General features: G+C 41.2%; 1 protein-coding gene across 1 annotated transcript in view; it reads right to left on the reverse strand.

Moving 5' to 3' along the window:
* TRPM3 (transient receptor potential cation channel subfamily M member 3) overlaps window positions 1–25,491 on the reverse strand; it is a gene marked incomplete at its 5' end in the record, with an annotated part of 257,261 nt that overhangs the window by 89,690 nt on the left and 142,080 nt on the right. The window contains 3 exons of the mRNA XM_045772551.2: window positions 1,644–1,694; window positions 6,369–6,503; window positions 7,900–8,000. Coding sequence (XP_045628507.2) covers window positions 1,644–1,694; window positions 6,369–6,503; window positions 7,900–8,000 — 287 coding nt within the window. The remainder of the gene's footprint in view (window positions 1–1,643; window positions 1,695–6,368; window positions 6,504–7,899; window positions 8,001–25,491) is intronic.

Raw genomic sequence — 25,491 nt, forward strand, 5'->3', positions numbered from 1 at the left:
ATCATTTAAAAACCCTCAGGACATTTTATTGTACATGAGCAACAAATATCTTGGCAAAGAATACGCGTTAGATGTATACGCTGAATCTTTCGAGATACTTCCCCCTAGTCAGTTTCCAGGCAATCTTAAGCCAGGATAAATGACACAAAATTGGAAGGCTTGAGGGTAAGAGAAATGGCTCTGTAGAGGGCAGATGTGCTTCTGGCTCAAAATGGGGCAGACCAAGGAAAGATGTGATCTTGGTAGAATGGTGGTTGGGTTGGACGTACAGATAGAACAGCATCTGTTTCTCTTGCTTGGAAAGAACAGCAGGCTTCTCTCACTCACACAGATGAAAAAATCCTTTAGTTATGTCGTGTAGAGATGAGAGGAAAGTTTCCAAGAGCCAACAAAAAGTTTTTGTCTGTTTTTTGTACCCTTTACTCATAATGAGCAAAGGTTTAGCTGATTCACAAGTACATTCTAAGCAGCCCCAGGACCTTTACCTGACCTTTCAAGGGAAACATCTAAGGGAATGACTCCATACGAGATAAAGGAATCATACTCTATTTTTGACTTTACTTCGTAGCTTTCTCTGAGTATGTCCTATGAGCGTTGGTGAAAAATTGCTATAGACTGGTGGGTGAGTACGCATACATGTGTGTAGGGGGTGGGAAAAGTGCCCCCATCTATTTCCTCCTTTGGAGTTAAAACAGCAGGCTCTGGGAATGCTGTCAAGGATTCAGAATGAAGTTACCCCGAGAGAGACTGAATGGGGCACAAGAGCAAGCACTTAGCTAAGAGTAAGCATAGCTTCCCCGCACCTCACTCTTCTCATCTATAAACGGGAATCATACTATATAATAATGATAATAAAATAATAATTTGACTTCATAGAATTGTCATGAAGATGCAATGAGCTGCGACGTACAGCGGGCTTAGTTAGTGCCACGTGCCTGGTCGTCACTAAAGGTTTGGCACTATTTTATTATTGTTAATCAAGGGATCTGAGTTTGAATTCTGCTTCTTCCCTAACCACATACTATAGTTCTCACCTCCTTACATTTCAGCCCCTATATCTGTAAAATAGGAATAATTCTCCTTGAGCCAAACCTCCTGGATCTCCCCCCACCCCGATCAATTAGATGATGAATGTGAAAAAAATCTAGAAGAATGGAATGCACACGTGTGTTTCAGTCTCTGATGCTCGGAGACTTTCTGAGCTGTGCTCCTGCGCTCTGCGTGATGTTAGAAGCGACAGTGATGTGTGGCATCAGGAGCAGTACATGGAGATACCCTCCTCTGGTTAGTCGGACAGCATGGAAACTAGCTCCCCGAACAGTGAGGGGCACATGGAAGAAAGCGGGCAATGGCATAAATCCACACAGCATGGCGCAAAGCTATCCAAAAACATGACGAGTTCTGCTATCCGAAAACATTATGTCCAATGAAAGCATCTAAAACCACAGAGACGGGAGGTAAAACCGCAGCTGCGTTGTAAGCAGAGATGTCATCGTTAAAAGGCAACACACACGCAGTGTCCTGAAATGAGGGCTCTCGCGGGGACAGGACCGCTCTGGCAGCTCATGCAAAACAAAGGTGCTTTCTAATCACAGGAAGCAGTCAAGACAGGGCCTCCGACCTGCAGTCGAGAGGGTTCTTACCTTTTTGACATCCCTGACCAAGTGGTACAATGTGTTTGAGGGCCCATGTCTCTGAAAACAATAAAGAAGAATCAAATGGTTTTGCTGCTCAGGGGCTCTCATTGGTAAGGCAGGAAGGATCTGGAAGGAAGGGTTCTGGTGGGCGGAGGGGCAGTTCTTGAAGATGAACCTTGTTGTAGTTGCTCAGTTGTACCTGTCTTTTCTAAACAAACACGCTGGCAGATTTTGGGATTGTGGTTCGTCGAGAAAAAGCATTTGAGGTTCTAGGTTCGAGCTTTGTAAAGGAGTCTGTCAACTCTGTGGACAGCTGGGCCAAAACATCATTGAAGGGGCTAGTGTTGAGGCAGGGGGGAGACAAAGGGGCCAATTTAGAGCACTGGAAATACGCTTTGCCACATGGCTGATCACAACTCGTCTGTTCGCCGTAACGAATGAGAAATTGTCTAAAATGGGTTGGCAAAGTTTTCTGTAAATGGCCAGAGAGTCAGTATTTTAGACTTTGTGGGTCATAGACTTTTCATTGCGACTGTTTGACTCTGCCATCGTGCAAAAGCAGCCAGAGACAATACGTCAACAAATGAGCCTGCCCATGTATCGATAAAACTTTATTTATGGACACCAAAAGAGAATCAAATTTCATATAATTTAAATATGTCACAAAATATCATTCTTCTGTTGATTTCTTGGATCATTAAAAAATGTTTAAAAAACAGTTTTAACTTGCAGGCCATACAAAAACAGGCAGTGGGCTGGATTTGATTCTTTGGTATCAGTTGGCTCAAATCTAGTCTAAAGAAAAAGCCACAGGCTCCTGGCGGGAAAAGAGAGGCTGATGTGAAATGACTTGCCATCCTGTCATCTTTCAGGAATAGGAATGCTGATAAAATACAGGATGCCCATTAAATTTGAATTTCAGATAAACAAGAAATAATTTTTAGTATAAGTATATCCCAAAGATTTCACGGGACATGCTCATATCAGAAATTACTCATTGTCTACCTGGAATTCAAATTTAACTGGGCATCCTGTATTTTCATTTGCAAAATCTGTTGACCCTAAGTGATGGCAATCCTTCAGCGCTGTGGGAACACATTCAGGCATGGAGACGATTCCTGTGTATTGCCTCAACTGCCTGCCCATGCATGCGACATACTTCTCAGAATTCTTTTTCCACTGAGGAATGCAGTCTGATATAGGGATTGAACGCACGAACTCCTCAGAATGGCACTCCACACCTGGCTCTGCTGCCTACCAGCTATGACCACGTGCAAGCTCCTTATTATTACTGAGGCCGTTCGCAGTCCCATAATCCTTCGTGACAGCATTCTCCAGGGAACCACCACCAGCTGATTCCGGTGCTGAAATCTATTGGCCTTTCTTGATCTAGAACTTTCCTGCTTACTTCTTTCCAATCACTGGAATAAATATATTACCTTGATTCTCTAATTGATATGCAAGTCATTAAGCTCTGTGTTTTATTTTACTGAAAACTCCATTATACTTTTTTCCCCCTGGCTTTATTGAGATATAATTGAGTAAGACATTGTGTAAGTTGAAGGTATACAGTGGGATTTGTTTATTACAATCAAGTTAGTTAACATAACCTTCGCCTAACGTAATTATCATTTTGCTCTTGTTAATGGTAAGAACATTAAAGCTCTAATCTCATAGCAACTTTCAATTATACAAGATGGTGTTGTTAACTATAGTCTCCGTGCTGTATGTTAGATCCCTGGAATTTATTCATCTTGTCACTGAAAGTTTATACCCTTTGGCTAACATCTCCCATTTTTCCTACCCTCCAGTCCCAAATATTTTGAGGATCCTCCAAACTGTGTTTTTATATCTGGTTCCCTTTTCAAATATTAATTGACTGTGTATGCATGTGTTTATTGCTAGGCTTTCAACTCTGTTCTATCAGTTTATGTGACTATTTTTTGCCAATACCATACTGTCTTGATTACTATAGCTTCGTGAAATAATTTGAAATCAGGAAAGGTGACACCTCTACCTTTCTTCTTTCTCAAGATTTCTTTGGCTATTTAGGGTTCTTTGTGGTTCCATGTGAATTTTAGGATCGTGTTTTCTATTTCCATGGAAAAATACCATTGGCATTTTGAAAGGGATTGCATTGAATCTATGAAAGGCTTTGGGTGATATGGACCATTTAATAAAATTAACACTTCTAATCCATTAACATGGGATATCTTTCCATTTATTTATGTCTTCTTCTATTTCTTTAATCAATGTCTTATCATTTTTGTTTTATAGATCTTTTACTTCTTGGTGAAATTTATCTCTAAGTATTTTATAGTTTTTGATGCTATTGTAAATGGGATTGTTTTATTCTCTTTTCAGATTGTTAATTGTTAGCGTATAGACATGCAACTGCTTTTTGTATGTCGATTTTGAATCATGAAACTCTACTGGATTCATTTATTAGTCCTAACAGGTTTTTGTGTGTGTGTGTGTGTGTGTGTGTGTGTGAAGTCATTAGGATTTTCTATATACAAAATCATGCTATCAGCAAAGACAATTTTACTTCTTCCTTTCCAAATTGGGTGCCTGTTTTTCACTGCCTCCCTCTTATTGAGATATGAGTTTTGTCTTTCGTTCTATTAATGTGATGTGCATTTATTGATTTGCATATATTGAGCCATCTTTGCATTTAGGGATGGAATCCCATTTGGTCACGGCGTATAATCTTTTAATGTGCTGTTGTATTGCAATTGCTAGTGTTTTGTTGAGAATTTTTGTACCTATATTCATCAGAGATATTGGCCTATAGTTTTATTTTCTTATAGTGTCCTTATCTCACTTTGATGTCAGTGTAATGCTGGCCTCCTAAAATAAGTTTGGGAATATTGCCTCCTCTTCAAGTTTTTTTGAAAAGTTGGACAAGAATTGGGGTTAATTCTTTAAATGTTTGGTAAAAGTCACCTGTGAGGCCACCCACTCCTGGGCTTTTCTTTTTTTTTTATTTTATTTTTTTTAATTTTTTTTAAAGGTTTTATTTTTATTTATTTGACAGAGATAGAGACAGCCAGCGAGAGAGGGAACACAAGCAGGGGGAGTGGGAGAGGAAGAAGCAGGCTCATAGTGGAGGAGCCTGACGTGGGGCTCGATCCCGTAATGCCGGGATCACGCCCTGAGCCGAAGGCAGACGCTTTAACCGCTGTGCCACCCAGGCGCCCCATCTCCTGGGCTTTTCTTGTTGGGAGGTTTTTGATTACTGATTACATCTCCTTACTTGTTATTGGTCTGTTCAAATTTTTCTATCTCTTCATGATTCAGATTTGGTCAGTGGCATGTTTCTAGGAATTTATCCATTTCTCCTTGGCTAATTATTGATCTTTTGGTGGGGATAGGAACTGGGACCTCCTACTCTATCATTTCAGTCTATTATTCTTACTGAAAGTGTCACTATGCAGAACCAAGAAAAATCTGCAGAGAAAACAGAAACCTGGAGCCGCTCTGCTAACCTGTGTTCTAATTCCAGCAGCAGGAAGGAGACAGAGCCAGTGTGGTACCACCTAACGCTCACCACTGGCTGGGGAGAGGTCAATAAGCTCTATCTCATTAGAGCTGTGGATGGTGGGACAAAGAAGCAGTGTGACATATGAGAGGAAGAATAAGAGTGTTGGTTCAGTACTGGCTTTCTTCTTTACTTAGGAGTTTTGTGATCTTGAATAAACCAATTCCCTTCTTGGCCTCAGTTTTCTTATATGTAAAATGGAGGAAAACAATATCTACTCTTTCTTTTAATATTCCAAGTAAAAATTTATTGACCTTGTCTAAGAATTCTTACATATTTAATACTGCTTCTAATGTGTCATAGGAATTACTTCCCAAAAATGTTAATCACAGCTGGATTGAAGGAGTATTTGGGAAGTGTAGCCACGCTGTTTATAGAAGTAGAAACCAAATTATAGTCTACTGGAGATCCAAAGGGATTTACCTTTGTGGAATTTGAAACAAAAGAACAAGCAGCAAAAGCTATTGAAGTAGGTCCAGAACCTTTGGGAAGAAAGATTTCTTAACCTTCCTGAATTGTACTCTCCAAACATCCTGTTCCCTCTTGAAGTTTCCAATATCTACTCTTTAAACTTCATTGGATTTTAGTGAGTATCAGCTCAGAGCCAATGTACTTAACTCACTGAATACTATAAACAACTTCATAAATAGTTTTTCTTTATGATTATTCCTTGGTAACCCTAGTTAATGAAGTAGCAAATTATTATAAACAATATAAAAATATTTTGGGGTAACTCCAAACAAGGGGTATTTTACATTTTATTCCATTATAGAGGAAAAGGAATGAATGCCGTAGCTTTGAGGATAACAAGATGGTGTGGGAGAGTTAATCGGTCTCCTTTGATGCTTTGAGTTAAATCAATTCTCCTCTGCTGATTGCCTCAAACGCCCTCTGGGCTTACAGCATAAACTGTGTTCTAATTTTCAGAGCCTTGTGGGTTTGTGTAAGAATCTGAGAATGTTGGCTTTTGGTGTGATCACATAACTTTCTGCCTTTGATGCTGACAACTGAGCAGTTAAAACAAGTGGAATCTTGGTGACTTGGCATTGTCTACAGGTCTAAGGGAGCATTTGTGAAAAATGATCCATGCATTTGGAGGGGAGGGAAGAGATTCACAGGCATGTGGGGGGCAGGAGAAGGTAAAACAAAAAAATACAGAGAAAATAAAAAGTGCCTTAGCTTGGTCCTACCGTATTGTATAATTCCTCTAGTCTGGAGATGGTGAGAAAACGGTGCATGCTTACTCCATTCTCTATGAGTAATTTCACAAAATCCACTCTGTCCAGAACTAGGGCATCCAACATGGCTTGCTCCAAAGACCCCACCTGCAAATCAAGTCACTGAGTTAGTCTGCCCCAGCTTCTCGGGATGCAGTTTCTTGGTGTTCACCTGAACAGTTTAGACACGGATGACTTTGACATCTGGTAAACCTTCAGCACATCCAAGGACAAGCTAGCGAGACTGTTCCCAGCTCCACTTTTGGGACAACCACAACCTCTCTTGTGTTTTGGGACCTGTCTTTGCAAATATAATTCAGTTTTCTAGTTCTAAACGCTATTTCCTCCTTGATGCTTTTTTTCTCTTCTGGATCCTGAGAAGACACAGGGTATACAAGAATTTTCTTTGTATTCTCTGACCAAACTTCTGCAATACTCGTGAAGTGCCAAAGTGGGTGCGTTGCTGTCCTCCTTTTCATCTTCCTGAGGCTCTGCATTAGACCCCTGGCTACCTTGAAAGAGGGACCCTGGCGAACAGATCAGAAAGTAGGCCCTTCTTTATTTTAATTAAGTGTTAGACTACCTCGCTTCTGCCCCACACATTTCTATGCAGAGACCCAGCAACTTTTTAGGTCCTTTGGTCTGTTTACCAGGGTTTTATTCCATTCATTTCACAAAATTTCCCAGTATCCAGACTCCTTGACAAATCTTTCCACACTAGCAATCCACTAGCAGCACTAAACAGAGACAGGGGCTTCACGGTGGGCAGCAGCTCTCTGGGGGCAAAGACAGGGTTAAAGAAGCCCCGTCCATGAGGGTATTGCCCTTCAGTTATTCCAGCACAGAAACCAAATCTCAGACTGCTGGCTGCCTCCTAGGGATCCAGGCATCAACTACCCAATAGCCAATTTTCCTAGTTTTTATTTTTGGTAGTGTCAGTTGAGGGAAACCAACCAAGAACAGTTATATAAAGCTTTGGTTCCCTCTGTGTTGTGCCTGGGAATAGGGAGGACCTGTGCTCGGCCACCAGGACCAGATGGCACCTGCTCGCGGGAGCTTGCTAATCCTGTGTCCCGAGGTGTGACCGAGCCACACGCTAGCACGGGGAGCCGCCGCTCAGGAGCAGCAACCTCAGAGACAACCAGAAACAAACTGCTAGTTCCATGCCTTCCTTCATTTTAATGAACACACTTTTGTCTTATATGTTTTCTCAGACGTAGGGAAGAAATGGCATCATTTGCCGCAGAACGTTGCCATCAGAGGCCACCCAGAGACGGGAAATGTCTGGAATGTATGCAGTTGTGCTTTGTCACGTCGTCCACCAGGTGGCGGTGTTTTCCTAAATATGAGATGGAGCTCGAGCCTGAGGATGGCTACGAGGGAGGGAACATTTGCATTCTCAAGAAGAGGCAGCAGTTTCTCCGAGCCGCTCTCAGAGATTTCTTAAGCAAATACCCTTTGCCCAAGCAAGTGGGCTTTGCAGGGGTGGTGACATATACTCTACCGGCCACTGCTGCCCATAAATAAAGATCTGGCTGCGAGCGATGTCCACTCTGTTCCAGGCTAGAGCTAAGCTCAGCTGGTCTGGGGCCGAGGCATTTGCTCCTGTGCAGACAAGGAGGAGAAAAGAGTGGGAGAGAGAAAGCATTGATCAGTTATTACACCAGGAAGACCTCCTCCATGACTCTCCCATCAACCCCCCTCTTCCAGAAGAGTAGACTCAGCTGGACAACAGGGTTTCTTGGGCACTATTGGCATTTGGGGGCAGGGTAATTTTTTTCTGTGGGGGCTGTCCTGTACATTGTAGATTATTTAGCGGCATCCCTGAATTCAACCCAGTAGATGCCCATGACACCCCCACCCAAGTCATGGCAGTCAGTCCAAAACGTCTCCAGACATTGCCAAATGCCTCCAGGAGGAAGGAAAGAGACAAAACCAGCTCACTGAAGACCACCGCTCAACACTGTTGCTAGTCCAAGGGTGGCCCGTGGAGCCAAAACAGCATCAGCATCACGTGGCACTTGCTAGAAATGCAGACCCTCAGGCCCCACCCTCAATCTGCTAAATCAGGGTCCGTATTTTAACAAGGTCTCAGATGACGCATGTGCACATTTCAGTTTGAGAAGCAGTGCTCTCTAACACGGGTTGTTTCTGCTGGCCAGTCACTGGTTCGAAGCATCGTTCAGACTGTACATTGCATGGGGCCGAGCCCTCATCAACTAGTGGGCTAGCTTTGCCACTCTCTTGAAAATGAGTTAAGATCTTTTAAGAGAAAGGCAAACAAGTGGTTTAGGTTTTCTTTGATTGGTGGGTAGAAGCCACTGGAATAAATTTTCAGTTTCCCATTATTCTCCAGACTCCGTGGCTAGATCTGTGGGGTCCACATGTGGCTATTTAAACCTAAATTAATTAAAATTAAAACAAAACCTTTAATTCTTCAGTCACACTAGCCACATTTTAAAGGCTCAGTAGCCCTATGTGGCTGGTGGCTTTTGAACTGGAAAGTGCACATTCAAAACAGTTCCATCATCACCGAAAGTTCTGTTGGAACAGGGCTGGTCTAGATCAATGCATCCTGTCAATAAATTCGACCTGCCAAGCAGCTGGGTGTGAGGCTGAGAACGGCAGGTGGAGAGAACACTGGGCTACAGTCAGGGGACCCGAGTCTGCCATTTTGCAGCTGTGTGACTTTGGTCCTCTCTGTATCACTGTTCTATCACCTTGTGAAATGCGGACGATAAGAATGATCCTGTTTACTGGCTGGGATGGGAGACTAGAATGAGATCATATAAACAAATTCACATATGAACTGGGTTTTTGCAGTTAACACCCTTGGTACCCTGACCAGGAGTCATCCCTAAGTATTTGTCTGACTTCACGCAGCTAGATGTATTGCCAGCAGGGGCGCAGGGTACAGAGACAGCACTCTTACCTGCCTCACAGTTTTTGGATATGTACTATGAGCTAGGGATATTAGGGACTTGCACATATTATCATATATAATGTCCCAAATAATCCTGGGAAATGGGTCTTATTGTCTCCGTTTGACAGATGAAGATACTGAGGTCCAGAGTGGTTAAAAACCAAATAGCTACTAACAGAAGGTAAACAGAAGAGGCATTTATCCTGCCAGATATGAGATTCAGCCCCACTGAGTTTTCCTTCATGCCACCTCTGCTGACTCTAAGTTTGTGAGGGAAGGAGGGCTAGCAAATGCGAGCACTGCCCATTTTCTTGGGTTCTTCAGCAGTGGAGGCTCGAACAATGAGCTGCAGATAGGGTTGCTGGTGATGAAGCAGTGATTCCCAAAGTCTGTTGCACATTCAAATCACCCGGGAAGCTTTTAAAACATCCCTATGCCCAGACTGCACCCCAAAACAACCACATCCCATTGATTGGGGTGGGAACCAGGCTCTGATAGTTTTAAAGGTCTCCAGGTGTTTTCAGTGTGCCCCAGAGCTTGGGAACCACTGTGCTACATGATTCTGTCTGTGTGCTGCCTCCCCTTGCCTTTTCCTTCTTGGCTCTGAGATACTGAAGCTAAGAATCAGGTGAGCAAAATGCTCTCTAGACATCACCTCTCAAATTTGAGCATGCAGAGGAATAACCTGGAGAGCTTTTTAAAACACAGAGTCTTGGGCCCTACCTCCAGGGAATCAGATTTAGTCGGGTGGGACCTGAGTTTCTGCATTTTTGATCTCCCAGGTGGTGCTGACCTATGATCTGAGACCTTCATTTGAATAACAAAGGCCCTAGAGAGCTGTGGGCCCCTTTCTCCTCACAGGGCAAAGGGCGTTTTGATTCTGGTGTCTACACATTGATGGGTTTGATATAAACCACATACTGGTAGTAAATTAATTAGTGTTTGGGATGATGAATATTAATTCGGTTTACACAGGGATTTTTCTATTAAAAATTATTTATCACCTCAGGTGATAACATCAGAAACCACAAACTAATACCAGGGTAACTGGTGTAAACAAGTGATAAATAGGAACGTGTCAAAATGTACAGTCATCATTTTGAAGGAAAGAAATGGAAGGCTCACTGGGGATGCATTTGGAAAGGTAGCACTTCATACTTGGCTCCCTTAGCAGCTCTATTGGTCATTGCCGACCTGCTGTAATGGTTTCATTATTCGCTTTGCCATTGTATGCCACAAATTTGTATGTCGCCCAGTCTATAGCAGCAGCACAAATCTGAACAAGGAGGAAGCAGCTACTGGGGTCAACGTGAGCTACCTGAATGTAATTATGTTAAGTGCCAAGTGAAATCACAAAGCCAATGAGTCCTGACTTTTCAAAAATTGAAAATACATCACTCAAAAGTGATCCTGGGTGACAGTTTGGATCAGAGGTTCTCAACTTGGGTCACCAACCATCCGAGCTGCCCAGGATAGTCAGGCTGTTAGCACTGACATTTCCACATCCTGGGAGACCTGTCAGTCCTGTACCAACCTGGATGGCTGGTCACCCTATGCTCCCCTGGGCTTGCATGAGGGAACTGCCTGAGGAGCTTGAAATACACTCATGCTTGGGAGCCATCCCAGAGATTCTAGTTTCATTGGTCCTGGGCATTGCAGTTTTTGAAAGTTCCCCAAGAGCTTTTAAGAATAAGAGGTCCTTGACCTTATTTTCACATTAGAGTCGTGAAGACAAGGTGAAGAACCTTGAGTCTAGATAATATATATTCATTCACTTATTCACCTGTTTATTCGTTTATTTACACATTAAAACAATCCAGATTTCATGCCTTCTCTTACGGCAGCCACTATGCCAGCCTGAGGACCAGGTGAGTAAGACGGAGTCCACTGTCTGGAGAGCTTCTGTGCTAGAGGAAGAGCTAGGTCTGTAATTAAACACATCATCTCATGCATTTATCCGCTCAACAGATACTGAATACCTTCTACGGCAGGAACTGTTTTAACATTGAACCTCCATCCCATGGTGAGGAAGATAGCTAAGGTCCCTCTGCCCAGAGCTTACAACTTACTTCTCCCCATGGAGGGGCAGCATTCAGAAAGTAAAGGAATAAACAAACTAAGGAACTGTGTACTTTCTGATTGTGTAAGTGCTCGAAGGAGCAGAGTTATTCCCGAGAGATGGGGGACGTGTCTAGAGGAACGCTTTGAGTCACTCCAAGTCAATGTGGCAGCACCATTCTGGCTCCCCAGTCTCACATGATCCACTCAGCTGGAGCGATCTGCTTGTTGGGTTGCCCTCCTGAAACCAGAGCTGGATATGAAGCCATTGGATAACCTCATAGATACAAATCTGGGTGTCCTTTGGGGCATCTGGTTGGCCCTGTGGGGGAAAGAGAGGGTTGGAAAATGTCTTGAAGTATTGAAATGGGGCAGGGGAATCCATGAAGATCCTGGTTTGGGCTAAGGGTACACCATCCATATGACACTGTGGCCCTGGCTGATGCCAGATCCCAGGTGGGGGTGGAGCTGCCCTGTTAGGATGAATGGATAGGAGACTTCCCTGAGAGTAACATTTGAACTGGGACCTAAATGATTAGAAAAAGCCACCGTGTGAAGAACTGGGCAGGGGGCAGGAGTGGGGGCGCATTCCAGGAAGAGGGAACATCAAATATAAAGGCCCTGATGTGGGAATGAATACAAGTAGGTATAAGACACAAAAAGAAGAGTTTTAATATTTCCTCTTTCTGCAGGAGGTCAGGGAAGATTTAAGTGGATAGAGAATGGTTTTAAGGGAGGGATTAGTTCACTAGACAAATGAGATGACGAAAGGCATTGTAGCAAAAGGAACAGCCTATGCAAGGATTGGGAGAGTTAAGTAGCCCTGCGAGCTTGGGAAATTAATGGAAAGACATTGAGGGAGATTCAGTGCTTGAGGTATATGCGAGTTAGAAGCAGAGAGAGATGAAACCAGAATGGAAGGACTTGTACATGATGTTGCAGGAGTTTCCCTTTATTCAGAAGATGTGGGGAAACCACTGGAACACCTCATTTCAGAAATAATGCAGTCAGATGCATTCTTAGAAAAACTCCTTTGGCAGCAGTGTGAAGGGTAGATTGGAAGGGACATTGGACTGGAGGGAGGAAGAGCAATACGGGAAGTTGTGCCATATTCTAGGAAAGGGATAATGATCTGAAGGGGCCTCTGGGATGGAGGGGTATTTAGAAAGCACAATTGGTAGCTTTGGATAAGAGATTTAAAGTGGGGAGCAAGAGAAATCAAAAGTGGTCTCCTAACTCTAGCTTGGGAGCCCAGGTATGTAATGACCAACTGAGATGGGCAATGCAAGATAAGAAGAAGCTTTTGGGGGACAGCAAAATTGCATTCTTGAATGTATTGAGCTTGAAATGCCTGTGGTATATCCATCCAGGTGGGAATGACCAGAGGCCACTGGATATTAAGATGTGTGGCAGAGGAAGGGTGAGTCTGGAGACAGAGATTTGGAAAACATTAGCATGAAGGTGATAAGAGAGCAGAGGATGGATCATTGAATAACACCAATATTTAAAAGCAAGAAAGTAAGGCAAATCTTTAGAAAGCAATCACCCACAAACACATACAGAAAATGGAGAGATAGGAAGAGAACCTGGAGATCACGGTGCCCTAAACTATTGGAAGAGAGACTTTTAAAAAAGAGGAGTGGTCATTAGGTCAAAGCTGCAAAGGGGGCAAGTAAAAAAAGATAGGCTTTCCTTCTTTTTATTTTTTTAAAGATTATTTATTTTATAAAGAGAGAGAGAAAGAGGGGGGGTAGGGTGGGGGGAAGGGGCAGAGGGAGAGGGAGAGAGAGAATCTCAAGCAGGCTCCACAACTAGCACAGAGCCCTGGGTGCTGGGGCTAGATACCAGGACCCCAAAATCATGACCTGAGCCAAAATCAAGAGTTGGACACTTAACCAACTGAGCCATCCAGGCGCCCCAATTGGCTTTCCTTCTTTACAACTTTTTTTATTACAAGGGACCAGCTTATGTACCTAATAGTTTATTATTTATTTCCTTCTCCAGAGTAAACCTCAAGAAGCCAGGGAGTTAGTCTACTTTATTCACTGTTGTATTCTGAGAGTTCAGAACAGTGCTTGGCACACAATGGATGCTCAATAACCATTTGTTGAATGAATGAATGAACCTCAAAGTGTGCACTGGATTTGGCAATTAAGAAGTCGTTGACGACATCAGTGTGTGCACCTTTAGTAGAGTATGGAAACAGAAACATATCTGCAATCTCCTCCCTCAAGGAAAATGCAATCTAATAAGAATGGAGGTGGGATGGGATAAAGGGAGAGCTATGACAAGTCTACGAATCACTCCGTCAAAGAACAAAGGCATAAGTGCTACAGAAGCTATACACATACGCCCAGAACACTTCCTTGTCAGCTGAGTCACTTTGAGGAGGAAGTAGAATCTGATTCTAGTAGGGAAGGATGGTGGAGAGTTGAACAAATGGAGTGTGTGGTAGGCTGAATGATGCCCCCACCCCTCCAAGCTGCGTGTCCTGATCCTGGGAACCAGTGAAGATGTTACTTTACGTGGCAAAGGGACTTCACAGATGTGATTAAGCATTTTGAGATGAGGAGAGTATATTGGTTTATCTGGTGGGTTCAATGCAATAGAATCACAAGGGTCCCTATAAGGGGGAGGCAAGGGATTCAAAGTAGAGCTAAGACATGTGAAGATGAAAGCATCGATCAGACCAATGCAAGCAAGGAGCCACAAGCCAAGGCATGTGGACAACCTCCGGAAGCTGAAAACGGCAAGGAAATGATTCTCCCCCGAAGCTTTCAGAAGGAACATAACCCTGCTGATACCTTAATTTTAGACTTCCAGCCTCCAAAATCATAAGAGAATGAATTGTTTTGTTTTAGGTTATTAAGTTTGTGGGAATTTGTTATGGTAGTAAAAGAAAATGCTATTAGCCAGTAACAATACTATTTCAGGTAAACCATCGAGATAAGAAGGTAAAGTGGAGTTGAGAAAGCAGGAGTATTTTACATGTTGGCTGTAGTGCAGAGCAGGATTTTCAAACTTTAATGTGCATATGATTCATCTGGGAATCTTGCTTAGACGGTGACTCTGATTCAGTTGGTCTGGTGTGGGACTCCTAATTCTATTTCTTTAGACAGCAGTCATTACTACTGCGAGCAGTGATTGATCTTGTGCATGTACTCTCCCTTATCTCTCCTCCACCATTTGATTTTAGAATATACCATTATATTTCTAGTTTTACTTGGTTCTGTTCAATATGCTTACATTTCTGTTACTAATATTTGAATTGTCAGTCTTAAATTATATTCCTTATTTCAGTAGGCAAAAGGTACAGATGTTATAATGAGTCAAAGAGCCTACCATCTCTTCCTCCTCTTAATTTCTTTTTGTTGTTGCGTTATTTCTACCTTGGAAGGCAGGAAACACTTAAATTCCTTTCTGTTACTCAAAGTCCTATTTTTGTTTTTATCTTAGTTCTGTTAGATTCTAGTATCAATGCTTACAATTGGTAATTTTGCCAGAATGTACCCAAGCATCTCTTGTTGGTAGGTTGCATCTTCTCTAGTAGTTTTCCCAAGAGGAACTCATGGGAACAACATTGTCAGAGTTCTAGAATGTTCTAAACTGTTTTTTTAGTAGTCTTTATAGTTGAATGACATTGGCTCAATATAAAAATCTGTTTCTCTATTATCTCCTGGCATTGAATGTTACTGTAAAAAGGTTTGTAGCCAACTTGATTTTTTAATCTCAGGAAAGACTTGATCATTTTGCCTGGTGGCCCAAAGTAGTCTTTATTTTTTTTTGAGGTTCAGTAACTTTACTAGGATGTTTCTAGGTGTTGAGGTGGCCCTTTCAATATCTAGATCAAAGTTTCAAAACTTGTTTAATGAAAAAATTCTCAAATTATATTTTAGAATATGTGTTCTGATCCATTACTTTGGTTTTCTTCTTTGAAGATACCAGTTATGCTTATGTTGGATCTCTGTTTTCTGTCTTTTGTAAATATAATTTCTCCTTAATCCTAATTAACTCTTTATTTCTGTTTCATTTCATTTCTGTTCACTTTCCTCATTTCTATCCTCTGTGCCCTGCACTGGGTTTTTCACCAAGCATATTTGATCTTGTGCCCTTTCTCAAGTCTGTAATTTTGTGCCGATTTCATTTTCCCCCTCGACCTCGTTCCTGAGTGCTATGCACATTTTATCTCCTCTTGCTGCCTCACCTACTCTTACCTGAATTTTGGTATTCCAACTTGGAAGTATTACTTCATAGATAAAGTTCTTCACTGGGATTCAATTTTTTTTTTTTTAAGGTTCACGGTAAAATATTTATTCATAACGTTCATCTGTTCTCTGGAAACATTTTTATGGAGTATTCTTCTGTGCATACATTTTGCCCTTCTGTTATTTTTTTAAAGAATGAATCTATATGCTAATTGCTTTTTTATTATTTATCATCTAGTGAGTTGGGTTATAATGGGCCCAGGGTAGCATTCCAGGCTACTTATTATTCACAACTGGAAGGCTTTCTTCTCAGTTCCCACAAAGACAAACTCCTTGCTGCAAATAGGTCTTATCTGCATAATTCTATACATAGCCCACCACCTTTATTTCTTTGTACAAAGTCAGGGTCAGAGGTCACCACCAAACCCATTCTCGTTCTCGCACATGCTGTTCCAGGCAAAGGAGAGAACTTTGCACCTTAGGGCATTCCTGGCATCTAGGAATTACATTTTGGTGCTGAGGATTGCCGCTGCTAGTCCCTCTCTCCTCAGCTTTTACTCTTTCCTCCCACAGAGCTCTTGCATTTACAAATATTTTGGAATAGTTCCCAGTTTTTACCAAAAATAGAGTTTGCTTGCTTTTTTTCTTCCCTTTTCATTATTGGTTTTTGAAGCTTTCTAGAAGAAGAGGTCGATGAATTTGTGTTGCCATGCTTGCACTGGACATCCTGAAGGATTCTGTAGAGGAGTGTTTTGATCAGATCTTTTCATTGGGAGTGTTCCTCTAATTGGAGTATTGAGGATGGACAGGGATATGCTCAATAAGAAGCAGGAATCAGGCCAAATGTCCTGAAGGGTTTAACGGTGCTGAACAAGGAGGGAAAAGAAGGGATAGATGTAGGAGATACTGTGGTGGCAAAAATGCCCCAAATTAGTAAGAATTTGCTTGAACAAAGGGAGGAAAAATGTGATGGGGGTTTTGGGCCTGGAGAACTCCACGGATAGTGGCTGTATGAACATAACTGGCGAAATCAGGTAGAAATCAACTTTTTTGGGAAAGATGATTTTAAAAAAAATATATGTAAAGACAATTAATTTGACTGAATTTGGGGTGCATAGTGACACCCAAGGGAGTTGTCCAGTAGGCAATTAGAAAAGGAGGCAGGGAGGAAAGCTGGACTTGGAGATAGAACTGGAGGTCATTAGTGCAGACATGATATTAAACCCACAGTATTTTATAATTTTGACAGAAAGCAGAGTGGAGAAGTAAGAATGTCTGATGGAGACAGAGGAGCTGTCAGAAATGTAGAACACTCAGTATTTCTGACACCCAGGAAAGGTAAAAATAAATACAATTACCATCCTTTATTGAAAGCCAATCACATAGTAGGCATTTTACATTTATTATCTCATTTAATACTCACAAAACCCTGTACAATGAATATCTTTACCTCTACTCTGAAGATCCGAAAGCAGAGGCTCAGAGAGATGGAGAAACTTATAGAATCAATCTTTAAACCAAAGTCTTCTCTCAGGCTAGAAAAGAGTTGTAGTAAGAAGAGATAAAGTCGGGGCACCAAGGTGGCTCAGTCGGTTGGCCATCTGCCTTTAACTTGGGTCATGACCCCAGGGACCTGGGATTGAGCCCCAAGTCAGGCTCCCCGTTCAGTGGAGAGCCTCCTTCTCCCTCTCCCTGTGCCCCTACCCACCCACCACCTGTGCTCTCGCTCGCTCTCACGCTATCTCAAATAAATAAATAAATAAATAAATAAACATCTTTAAAAACAGGAGATAAAGTCAACACTGTCAAAAGTTGCTGAATGTTCAGGAATAATAATCGTTCGGGTTAGAAGAGTATATGTGGTCTTCAGCAGTACTGAAAGCTGTAAGAAAATTGGACAGGGTCAAATGTGGAATGCAAAAATTTGCAGAGTGAGCCCCTGAGCCCAGAAGTCAGTAGGTGGAGGGTAAGGGCAGTTGGTGGAAAGGCAGATCACCTTTTAGAGCTGGATGGTGAAGAGGGGAAAAGTAAGATGCTTCCTGGAGGGTCTTGGTGGAGAGGGGCCAAGGTCTGACTATGTTGAGAGCAGAAGGGAAAGAGCCACCAGAGAGGGAAATGCAAGCACACGGTGGATGAGATCCTGAAGCTCGGAGGCCAGGGAGCAGTCGGCCAGCAAAGAAGAGACGTGAGGCTGAGTGGAGAAACTAATATTCCTGAAGGGGGGGGGAAAGGGAGCTTAGATGAAGCTAAATATTGAAAGTGAAGTAAGAGGAGCTACCATCTGCTGAGAGTGAGCGGGAGTGAGCGGCTGGAGAGAAAGGAGGACTGTGGAGAACGTGCCACATGCTCAGGCCTTAAGAAGGATGGGGTTTGGGAGCAGAGTTAGGGCCCATGTGAAGCAGGACATCCCAACTATGTCATGGCACCAAAGGCACATATTGCCGGGAATATCTGTTTATTTAGGGACCTGAGATTCAGTGTTGGAGGAAAGATTTTTTTGTTTTTATTTTTTTAATACTCTGAGGGTCATTAAATTCTTCCGTGGCTTGTGAATGCAGTTGTGGACTCCCTTTGGGAGAGTTGCTATATAAAAATGTCAGGTGTGCCATCTGACCTTGACAGCTTAAGTAGGATTCTGCTTGATGGACCGGGGTGGGGGAGGGGGCAGGATGTGCAGACTTGCACCGTCCTTAATAGCGCCATGATGCTGTGATCCGTAGGACGATACCACGCACCTCTATATCAGCGGAGGAACATTTCTTCTTGGGGGGGTCTTTGGACCTTTCCGTGTTTTATCTGAGGAATCTTGTCTGGATTAAGTAGGGATTCTGCTCATTTCCATCAATTTACTTTGTGGATGTTGTGCCGAAATGTGATAGGGTCTCAGTTAATGAAAACCTAACCATCCATTCATTTAAAGACATTACTTTCTCTACCTCTATGAAAACCACAAAGGTGGAAGGGAGCTAGCTGAAGGACCCTGTCATGTAACGGGGTTGCTAGGAGACAGCTTCAGTGGTCCCCCAGAGCAGAGCCACCCGCCTACCCTCGTGAGCCTCTCTTAGGGATGTGGCTGCTACATCCAGAAAAACCAAAGTAAAGGCTTGAAACATGCACATAAAAAAGTAGACAAGGTCTGTGTATAATTTATTCTTTGCTCTATTTTCTTGCCCTGAATGATAACTATCTCCTTTTGGTAAAAATAACTTTAGGTAAATTCCCAGGAGAAAGTTAAAAGGAATCAGGAAAAATTGGATTAACTTTAGCCAGAAGAAATTCACACTTGGTTTGTAAGAGACAAAACAGGTAGCTGAGTGGAAAGTGCCCTTTGCAGGAAGACAGGGTTTTCTTTCTCGGTTTATCTTCAGGAAATAAGATAATAAAACTAATATTTCTTCCATGCTTAGCTTGTGCCAGGCACTGCTTCTAAGTGTTCATGTATTTAATTCTCACAACAAACTATGAGGTACCATTACCCCCATTTTGCAGACAAGGAAACTGAGGCACAGAAACTTGTCCAAGGTAAAGTAGCCAAGAAGTGCCAGAGGCAAGCTTCAAATGCAGGCAGTCTGATTTTAGAGCTCATTTTTTTTCTTTTTTAATTCATAGGAACTTAGAAAATTTTATTGATCTCATGATACAAAGGGAAGTAGGCAACCGGGCTTTTGTGTTCTCTATCATAAAACAACCCACATTGCATGAAGGAATCCAGAATATTCTCTAATGCTCTATCGTTAGGGCCAAAATTGATAAAATACCTACAATTCACTATCAGCTTAATTTTTTTTTATCTTTATTTTTTTGTCAGGGGAGCCATTTGGGCTTGGAGATTTATTTATTTATCCGGGGTTATTATTTAAAAACATTTATAAGTGCACCTAAAATAGGATGCCGTTTAAAAGACACAGTGTGGGAATGCACTTCAAGGAAGTAATTGATTGGATACAATGACGTACACCTGTTTGGGCAACATGAGCCCTGCCTGGATATTCTTAGATCCTGTTTATTTGAAGGCTCTGATTTTCAAGATTAGTAAGATTTTTATTAAGTTTTCTAACTTAATAAAGTTTAAAGTGGGAATTCAAACTAGCACAGCCACTGTGGAAAACTGTATGGCAGTTCCTCAAAAAATTAAAAATAGAATTACCCTATGATCCAGTAATCACACTACGGGGTATTTACCCAAACAATACAAAAACACTAATTTGAAAGGATACCTGTAGCCCCATGTTTATTGCAACATTATGTACAATAGCCAAATTATGGAAGGAGCTCAAGTGTCCATTGATAGACAAATGGATAAAGAAGATGTGGTGTATATATGATGGAATATTACTCAGCTATAAAAAAGAATGAAATCTTGCCCTTTGCAACAATGTGGATGGAGCTAGACAGTATTATGCTAAGTGAAATAAGTCAGTCAGAGAAAGACAAATACCATAGGATTTCACTCATATGCGGTACTTAAGGTTTAATAATATTTTTTAAAGTGTCTTCTTTATTTTATTTTACTTTATTTTATTTTTTCTGTATCTTCTTAATTTTAAATTCCTCTGAAAAAGTAACCGGCATACTATTTATTTGTCTTTCTTCAGGCTGTTTATTTGACACCACCGGTTGGCACTCTGAACTGTAGACAGGCATTTCAAATGCTGCCTCCATAATAAAATTTCCCCTGAAACCGGGAGTTCCCTTGGTTTGCACCTCTTCAGCGTTTTATTTACTTTTTATTATGATGTGTATTTCTACCATATTTTAAGACTTTGCAGACTTGTACAACTTAAGATAATGCCTTGTGCATAGTAGGTGTTCAGGCGATTAGGTCATTTACTTCTGATATAAAGACTGACACACAGTGGCCCCTTGGAGATATGAATGCTAGCCTGATGGAAGCAGCTTCCTAGTTCCATTCTGATTGGTGTCAGGTTACCCTCTGCTGGGTAGGGTTGGGGTAAGTGTTAAGTAGGGGCCTTCTGAACTTTTTTGTGTGCAAGAGAAAGGGCATTGAGCTTGTTTAGTACCTGTGGGGGCTTGGAAAGGTTACTTATCCTAAAACTTAACTGCTTCTTGTAGGAAATGAGGTTAATAATATCTCCCTCAAGGGATTGCTTTGAAGGTTAAATAGAAAAGTAGATGGAAAAACTGCTTTGTTAAATTAAAGTACTGTGCAAATATTTTCAGTATCTTACTATTCCCAACAATACATTTTGCCAGATTAATAATAATTTAATAAATTTATCCAGTTATAATGCCATCGGCAGGCAGACACTCCTTGATGGAGAACAACTAAACAGCCAGACTATTACTACAGTTTCTACTCCATGTGAGTGATTAGGGGTCACTGAATTTTCGTAAAAGGAATACTTACTATGTAGTAAAACAGGAATTCTCAGAATTAAGTGTTGACACTCCCTAAATTACCTAGGGCTTCTGCGCATGTCAGAATTGCTGTGGGGGGGGGGGGCTCAGGGAGTGGTCCTCAGGGAGTGGTCCTCTGATAGAGCTTGGGGAGTCCATCAAATGCTACCTCCTACTGAGGTTTTCTCTGCAGACACTCCCTTAAGTGAGCTGAAGACTGTAGGTGCTGATATAAACAAGAAGAGGCCCATTTGTTACAACTCAGCAAGAGGCTGAGTTTAGATACAAATGATCTCCTTGAATTATAAGAATATGATTGTTTCGTAGGAGTGTAAACTGAGATACTGGGTGTTTTTCATATAATCTATAACCACATTCAGTCAGGAAAGCGCCTCTGGCCCCTCCCCAGGCTGGTGTAACCGAACGTGGCTCCTGTGCACGGCACCTGCTTAAGGGGTTCCTGCACCTTGTCTGGCCCATCAGAGGTGACCTAAGGCTCTGTGCGGACTGACTTCTCTCAGCCTTATTCCCTGCCTGGAGTAAGGGCCGAACTCTTTCTCCCCTGGGTGCCTACACTTCCCAGACAGTGGAGCTAGCGGTGGGAGGAGGTGGTGATTAAATTTTGTTTTGTTTTTCTACAAGTTATTGGGTCTGTGTTTTCTGTGTCAGGTCTCACTCACTTTGAAAAACTGTTCGTTTCATTTCAGAACTAGGGTGCAAGATGTCTATGGACCAACACTCCATAAAAACCTTACAAAGTCAGTTTGTCTATGTGAGGATACTTGCCAAGAGTTTCTGCAGGAAATATTGCTATTATTTCTTTGTGTCCTAATAACATATGCAAGCAACAAAGGACAAATGAAATTATATGGCTTATGATTAATAACATTGTGGAGTACTACGCTATTTCCTTCTTTTTACCAACCTAGCTAAATGGATGAGTCCTCTTTATTGTGCCCTTTCTGCAATAAGAGAAGCCAATACTTCGCAAAGTCTCCCATTAACATGTTAAAAAAAAACTTTATAAAAGTGTTCCTGTATTACGCATGGTAATGCAAAACTGAGAAACGTTATCAACTTAGGACAGAGGGAATAAAAGGAAAAAAAAAAGTTCTACTGGGTTATCCTGCTTCCTTGTGATATGACAAAATGAATTCACTTACACAGATGAGTAAGTAAAATATTCTTACTTCTTCCATATTGTGGTTTTTAGCAGGATTATATAGAAATGTACACTCTGGAGTTCCGGCACATTTTCTGGAATTACAGCCTTGATGATCTATCTTCTCTTCTCTCTTCCTTTGTCTTTTACTTATTCTATCTCTTTCGTTGAGAACCAGGTAATCCATTTTGTACTTCATTTCTACTAAGGTTATACATACACAGATTTTACACTCAAATGTTCCTACAAGATTTGTTAAAAAATCACAAATCGCATCACCCCAGGCCTCTTTACCAGAGGCCAGCACTTCCCTTCTTGGAGCTGATTCTTTTGGTCCTCCATGGTAGCTGGTCTTCGAAGGTAGCTTCTAAGGAACGACGTATCTCCCAGCATTCACACTGAATCTGAGCTGGTCTTGTGAGTCCATGCGCCCATGGACTGCAACAGAAATGACACTATGCCGAGTCCGTGCTTGAGTCTTAGGAAGAAGGTCTGGCAGCTCCTGCTTTTGCCGGCTATGCTGGGTGCAGAAGCGTCCCCCTGCCTCGTCCTTCAGGGATTGCCAACACTTCACTCCTGTGTTAGAACACCCGCTTCCCACGTTCCATGTTCCCTTTTTCTGTTGTTGTTTGTTTTTGGTTTCCTCTATCATTTTGGGGGTGCATATCCTCCAGCAGTTTCTGAAGAAATAGCTCATGGGTAGTAAATGCTTTGATAACTCATGTCTTACAATGTCTATTCTACCTTCGCAAATGGCTGGTAGATCAGGCATAGAATTCTAGATTGCAAATAAATGTTCTTCAAATTTTTAAGGCATTGCACAATCAATTTCTACATTGTTGTTTAGAAGTCTAAAGCATTCTGGCTCCTTTTTCTGTTTGAGATCTGTTTTTCTCTTTGGAAGCTCATAGGAGAATTTTATATATCTATATTTATATATGTATATATGTATGTATATCTATGTTTTACATATATAAAATTATATATACTTATACCATATAATATTCTGTAATATAATTTATAAGCTATATATTATATTAAATATATTAAATATAATTTATAAGTATAATATTTATAATATATATTCAACTATATGTAATATAACATATATATTTGGTTTCCCATGTTCTGCAATATTACAATACAACTTGACAGGGGTTTATTTTCACCCTTATGCTGGGTACTCAGTGGGACCTTATAATCCAGAAATATGTCATTCCAGAGTTCTGGGACATTTTCTAGAATTACTGCATTGATGATTATATATCATATATCTTTTCATATACATATTCACATATATATTCATATATATTCACATATGTTCATAGATATTCACATATATTCACAGATATATATATACATATATATACATATATATATACATATACATATATATATGTGTATATATATATACACATACATATATATATGTATATGTATATATATATACACATATACATATATAAAATGCCTACCATATGTCAAGCATTTTTCTGGGTGTTAGGATACAAAGACAAAGAAGACGTAATCCTTTTGCTCCAGAAACTTCCTACGGAAGGTGGATTTGTAATCAGGATGATCACTCTTCCCAGTTTACTTGGACATTCTTGGTTTATTCTAGTTTTTCTGCCATAATTATCAATGGACATTCTTGGTTCATTCTAGTTTTTCTGCCATAATTATCAATACTGCTCACTTTTATGACCAAGGAGGTCTCAGTTTGGAGATAAATTATGTGGTAACCATTCCACACACTTGTTGTAAAGATTAGATGATAAAATTTATGTGGAAATGCTTTGTGAATTGTAAAACATACAGAAAACAGGATGAGAAGGTTTAAGTTCTTTTATTTCATCCTCCTACTGAGACAAAAATGTCTACAATTGCTCTCTCCCTTGCTCTCTAATATTGCTCTACGATCTATTTAGATTTGTAAGAAAATAAACCTGCCAGAAAATTAATTTCATTTTAAGGCAGCTTAGCATGTTCTCAACCATTTTCAAGATGAAACTCCTTTTCGTGGATCTGTTTTGGATCCTTACAGTCTGCTTGAGGTTTATTTATTGATTGCTTGCTGTTGGCAGATTTATGGGTCCTTTCGAATTTAGCATTTTATGATTCTGTTGGGTTTTGGACATAGGGGACATGCCAGTTTCCTGGCATTTTTAATAGGCATATTTAGGCCTATTCGAGAAGGGGGAAGATATAAAAATATTAGTTGTTAGGTGTTTACCATAAATAGAAGGCAGAGTGCCTGCCCTCAGTGAGGTCCCAGTGTCACTGTCTCATGTGTCCCTTACGTCCCTGCGCACGACGGAGCTATGATTTTCTTTTGCACAGCGAAGGGAACTGAGGCACATATACGGAGGTTAAGTAACCTAGTTAATAAATACCACAGCCAGGTAGCACTGGGATCTCAGCGTACATCTAATCTGATTCTAAAGCCTGTTGATCATGTGTTCGTGAGTTTAACAACAGTTTTTGAATACTGATGACGTGCGAGGCGCTGTGTTTGTGTGGTCATGGCAGTGAGTAAAATAGAGGTGGTCTTTGTTCTCCTATTTAGCTTGGCATTACCATCATCATCGCCAGTCAGACCATCATTTATTACACAGATTTTTACAGGTACTGGGTTCAATGCTTTACTTGTATTATCGATGAAAATGGTTCCAACGGCTATGGGAGAGATATTATCATCTCTGGGTTTTATAGATTAGGAAACCGAGCTTCAGTGAGGGGAAGCTGTTTGATCAACAGAGAGTGAGTGATGGTTTGCATGTGGGTGTCATTGTCATTATTCTCAGGACCTATGGCTGGCAGCCCACTGAAGGGCCGGGACGGCGGTGGAAGATGGTGTGGAAGGAGCCCAGTGGGGAAAGCCTGGGGTGACTTGGCCTTTATGGAATCATTTTTTTTTTTCTGAGGAATAGACTTTGGTCTTGGGGAAAAAAATGGTAAGAATAGAATTTCCTTTAAAATTTTTGGCAGAAATCTTCAAGTGCAGACCATGAAAACTGAAAAAGGTAACAGTGATTATAATAATATATAATCATTGTGTACTAAAAAATATTAATAAGTTACATATTGAGGTCTACCTGAAGTAAACCTTATGAGTATAGCTTGGGTGAATGTCTGGACCCTAATTAGTATTCATTCGACCTAGTTTCTATGTTTTTTGCCTCCGGAATGAAGAATTTATTCCTGATATATAGATTCTGAGGCATTTGCATTTGAGGCAAATCTGACTCTTTGACCCTCAGTACTTCTTTTAATACAACTTTAGAGAAGTGCATATTTTTTTAGTAGCTTTGGGTTTACTAGCAATCTCCTTCTCTACTTCCGGGCTATAGAATCTTTTTGGGGGTGGGGGAGGGGACCCATAATTCTGTG

The sequence above is a fragment of the Ursus americanus genome, chromosome 34 (assembly GCF_024610735.1).
Source record: "Ursus americanus isolate L20-20 chromosome 34, mUrsAme1.1.p, whole genome shotgun sequence".
Classification (NCBI taxonomy): domain Eukaryota; kingdom Metazoa; phylum Chordata; class Mammalia; order Carnivora; family Ursidae; genus Ursus; species Ursus americanus.